Here is a 4,359-nt window from a genome sequence, read left to right as displayed (position 1 = left end):
AGAGTGCCAATAATTATCCGAAATATCGACCCTCCCCTCGCCCCTGCGATTACAGGCTGGAAATTACAACACTACAACAAAGTGTGCATATCCGCCACAATGATCAATCAGCAAACGACGATGTCAATTACACAATATGTATCCCACTTCCTACCTTTTTCCTTTACTTACATAAGAGGGGAGCAAGCCGCCCCTAAATACGGCTTTCCCTTCCCCCACTAACATGTGACATGTAATATAAAAAAAATGAATTATCGGCCTCGTTAAGCTACAGCATTTGGGCCTAAATAAACGTATTTTAAGATAAAAAATATCAGCAACGACAACGCGCAGTTTATCTGACAACCTTTTAAATCTCGTTTGCGGCCGAGTAACGTTTCGCCAGCTCCCTTGCAACAGTTATGCTGTTTAACGGTTTATTTTTGGGCCGAAAATATACCACCCAAGGACCAGTGGATCCATCCTGGTAAACCTTGATTGGGGGGGCTGTGAGACATTGAGGGGAATTGGGAAAGGTGGATCGTTCATAAAATCGTCTGTCTCCGAATTAAATAGATGTTCCTCTTCCCCATAAGATTCACCTTTGGAGGGAGACCCTTCTCTTTGATCCATTTTGTTGCGGGAGCAACACGCTCAATCGTTATCACAACTTTAAAATATGAATTGCATTTCTGATTGTTAAAGCTTTTTTCGGAAATTAAGTAGATGAAAACACATCGAGTTCGTAAAATCAACTGCAAGTTTCAGCTTTCTGCTTAATGCTCAAAAAATTAAATTCTACCCATTTGACAGGAATTGCAATTGTCACATTGTCAGCGCAATTGCCAAATTTTCAGTAATCTAGAATAAAGTGGTTAACATACATGTATGAATAATTAGAGAAATGCAATGAAGATAGCTCACAAATGTGCATTAAAGCTTATTTTAAAAATATTTAGGCCATCCAGACAATTCCAGACGTTCCAGACATTTTCAAAAATAAAACAGATTTTCTGAAAAAAAAAACTTGGCATCGCTGGCTCGAACAGCATTAAATTTTGATCGAGAACTTAGCAACCAACACTTGCTTTGTTATTGTCGATATACTGTTATCTTCCCATTATCTGCGTAGGAGCTATCGGGAGGTATTATCTAATAGAGTATTACTTCAAAAAGCAATATTAATTTTGAATTGTCATTATTAGATTACCGTGGATTGCATAGTTCAATAAAACTATCGATAGGAATGGATTTTAAGGGCAAGGTAGTTCTAATCACGGGAGCCTCGTCGGGCATCGGCGAAGGAACGGCCAAGTATTTAGCAAATCTAGGAGCAACGTTGGTGTTGACGGGTCGAAATGTGAGCAATTTAAATCAAGTTGGAGCAGCTTGCGAAGCCATATCGAAGCAAAAACCGCTCCTGTTGACTGCGGATGTCTCCAAGGAGGAAGATAATGCTCGTGTTATTGAGGAGATTGTTGCGAAATTTAGCCGACTGGATGTACTAATTAATAATGCCGGTATTATTGGTAGCGGATCAATTGAGGATACAAGTTTGGAACAGTATGATGAGATAATGAATACGAATGTAAGAGCTGTGTACCATCTGACCATGTTAGCCGTACCGCTTTTGATTGAGAGCAAAGGTAATATCGTAAATGTGAGTAGTGTGGCTGGTAATAGGTCTTTTCCGGGGATCCTGGCTTATGGAATGTCCAAAGCGGCAATTGATCAGTTTACGCGCTGTACTGCACTTGAGCTAGCACCGAAGCAGGTTCGCGTGAATGCGGTGAACCCAGGTTTTTGTTACCTTTTATAGGCTGTTCATAGTAGTTTAATCGTGTTGCTATTTTAGGCGTAATTATTACGGATATCCACAAGCGTGGAGGAATGGACGAGCAAGCATATGCGGCTTTCCTCGAGAAATGCAAACAAACTCACGCTTTGGGTCGCCCCGGTGTTCCGGAGGAAGTGGCCGCCACAATAGCATTTTTAGCGTCGGATTCGGCCAGTTTCATCACGGGAGTTACACTTAATGTTGATGGTGGACGGCACGCCATGTGCCCCAGATAAGAGGTCAGCCGCTATTTTACCGTTCAAGTATTATTTCGCAGTCTTAGAAGGTACAGAAACTGGTAACACGGATACGTGTAGGATATCACCAAATCTCGCAGGAAAATTTGAAATTTGCGAAGTACTACCCAACAATAAACACTTTTTTACTGCGGCTGAAACAGACGTCCAAAATTGCATTTTCCAAAGCAGGTATTTTCAACTAAATGTAATTTCAACACATAGAAAGGGAGCCACATATTATAGAAAATCATAAATCAACGTAAAGATAAATAATACCAAATTCCCTATTTATTCATTTAGAAAAGATTTGTGCCTTACAAGCATTAAACACACTTGAAGTAAAAAATTTAACAAGTGAATATTACAGAATTAAATAAAATTTAATCTTGATACTTGGACCATCGGCCACGTTTATTTATGCGAATTTTGCGAAAATGTAAATTCGGAAAACAGGTAAACAATCCTGCGAATCATCAGTACATTACGCGGAGAGTCAATCATAACATAGGATTCGCCGACAATTTTGATGCTGATATACCGAAACGTAAACTATTCGAATCAAATAGGATCTACGTAAACTATACACAGGTATTTTAGAAATTTTTGGAGATTCGCAATTTTTCACACCTTTTCCTAAATGCTGAAAATTTTGTGCCACATACTCCAACTAAGAAGAAAGATTGTCAAAAGCGGTCTTTAATTAAATTTTGATTTATTCAAAGTTACAACAGATATAAATGCATTCGAATACAGCCGTTTGTGGCTGGCAATCACTCTAATGGGAAAAGAACGTCATTGAGTAAATCCATTTCATCACTTGATTCCCTGACATACCCACAAACGACGATCTTTATCTCGGGCACATCGCATGACGGCCGCCATCCACCGGCAGGCTAGCTCCAGTGATGAACGAAGCTGACTCACTGGCCAGAAAGGCGATCGCATCGGCAACCTCGGTAGCCTGTCCCGGTCTACCCATAGCATGCGTATTCTTGGAGTGTTCCAAGAACTTTTTATACGTTTCCTCGTCCATGCCGCCGCGTTTGTGTAGATTCGTCACCGTCACTCCTGGGTTGACACAGTTGATGCGAACATTTTTGGACGCCAGCTCGAGAGCGACGCAGCGAGTAAATTGATCTACCGCCATTTTTGAAATATTGTAAGCTAGCACTCCCGGGAAAGATCGGATTCCGTTCACGCTGGACACGTTGACAACATTTCCCTGCGATTTGATTAGATGTGGGACTGCCAACATTGTCAGATGGTAGATGGAACGAATGTTGGTATTCATAACTCGATCAAACTGCTCCAAACTGGTATTCTCGATCGTTCCTGTTTCGATAATCCCAGCGTTATTCACCAACACGTCCAGTCGGCCAAACTTATCAATAGTAGCGTTTAGAATTCTTTCCGTGTCCGCCTGTTGGGTGATATCGCCTGGGATGATAAAGGGTGGCACCGAGCCGGCAGAGCATTCCTTGGCGACATTGGTCAGATTGTCCACCTTGCGACCGGTCAGCGCTAGTGTGGCCCCCAGCTGGGACAGCTTGACAGCAGTAGCGGCACCGATTCCGCTGCTGGCTCCTGTGATAAGGATAACTTTTCCGGCGAAATTCATCCTTGTATTACGTAAAATCACCGACCGGCTAACAAGCTATACAAGATAAGTGAGATTGTGCGAACGAAATGACATTCTCACAAACAAAATGATTAGGAACTGATTTAGGGGCTATTGTTTCATTACGTAACGCAATAGTGCTGGCTCAGCGTAAAGGAAGTGTAGCATTTGTTTTATAGTAATACAGCAAATTTAATAAAGATTAGATGTAAGAGATCTGTATGTAGCGTTACGTGGTAGAAGTTGATCCCCACGTGTTTTGTTGATATCACCACGAAACATTGCTGTAGCTTTATTTGCGCCAAATTAAGCTGAATTTAGGCGTAATACGTTTGAGCGGTACCATTAGCCCCCTGCAATGCGGCAACAAATGGATTGAGTTTATTAGTTTGCTTATTATTACATTGCATGAGAGTGCAAATTTCTTTTATTCTGATTCGACACAACCCAGTTAAACTCATTCCGGAACCGGTTCGAATTTCTGAATGGAGTCATTAAGGATTCCAAATCAAATGCAACAACCGATTCCGACTCAGAATCGGTTGTTGCATTTGATTTGGAATCCATACTGACTCCATTCAGGATTCCGAATCAAATTCCGAATGGTTTGACCAGGGATTAGTAGACAAAAGACATGCACTTCTTGTGTAGTGCTCTGACCCAGTTAAACCTATTCCGGAACCGGT

At 41.4% G+C, this 4,359-nt stretch overlaps 2 protein-coding genes across 2 annotated transcripts; one reads left to right on the top strand and one right to left on the bottom strand.

Moving 5' to 3' along the window:
• The first annotated feature begins 996 nt into the window (after nucleotides 1–996).
• LOC131686066 (3-oxoacyl-[acyl-carrier-protein] reductase FabG-like) lies at nucleotides 997–3,742 on the top strand. Its single transcript, XM_058970196.1, has 3 exons — nucleotides 997–1,124; nucleotides 1,185–1,778; nucleotides 1,835–3,742. The coding sequence occupies exons 2-3, from the start codon at nucleotides 1,226–1,228 to the stop codon at nucleotides 2,050–2,052; spliced, it is 771 nt and encodes a 256-aa protein (XP_058826179.1). The 5' UTR covers nucleotides 997–1,124; nucleotides 1,185–1,225; the 3' UTR covers nucleotides 2,053–3,742.
• LOC131686067 (3-oxoacyl-[acyl-carrier-protein] reductase FabG-like) lies at nucleotides 2,751–3,673 on the bottom strand. The gene has a single exon (XM_058970197.1). The coding sequence runs from the start codon at nucleotides 3,671–3,673 to the stop codon at nucleotides 2,906–2,908; it is 768 nt and encodes a 255-aa protein (XP_058826180.1). The 3' UTR covers nucleotides 2,751–2,905.
• Nucleotides 3,743–4,359: the final 617 nt, after the last annotated feature.

Source organism: Topomyia yanbarensis, chromosome 2, assembly GCF_030247195.1.
Source record: "Topomyia yanbarensis strain Yona2022 chromosome 2, ASM3024719v1, whole genome shotgun sequence".
Taxonomy (NCBI): Eukaryota; Metazoa; Arthropoda; class Insecta; order Diptera; family Culicidae; genus Topomyia; species Topomyia yanbarensis.
This window is presented reverse-complemented; position numbering and strand designations above follow the sequence as displayed.

Bases quoted from the DNA above. Each gene is read 5' to 3' on its own strand.
- LOC131686066 (XM_058970196.1), top strand. From the start codon at position 1,226: ATGGATTTTAAGGGCAAGGTAGTTCTAATCACGGGAGCCTCGTCGGGC. The intron at 1,779-1,834 runs GTTTTTGTTACC...TTGCTATTTTAG, and splicing joins CGTGAATGCGGTGAACCCAG to GCGTAATTATTACGGATATC.
- LOC131686067 (XM_058970197.1), bottom strand. From the start codon at position 3,673: ATGAATTTCGCCGGAAAAGTTATCCTTATCACAGGAGCCAGCAGCGGA.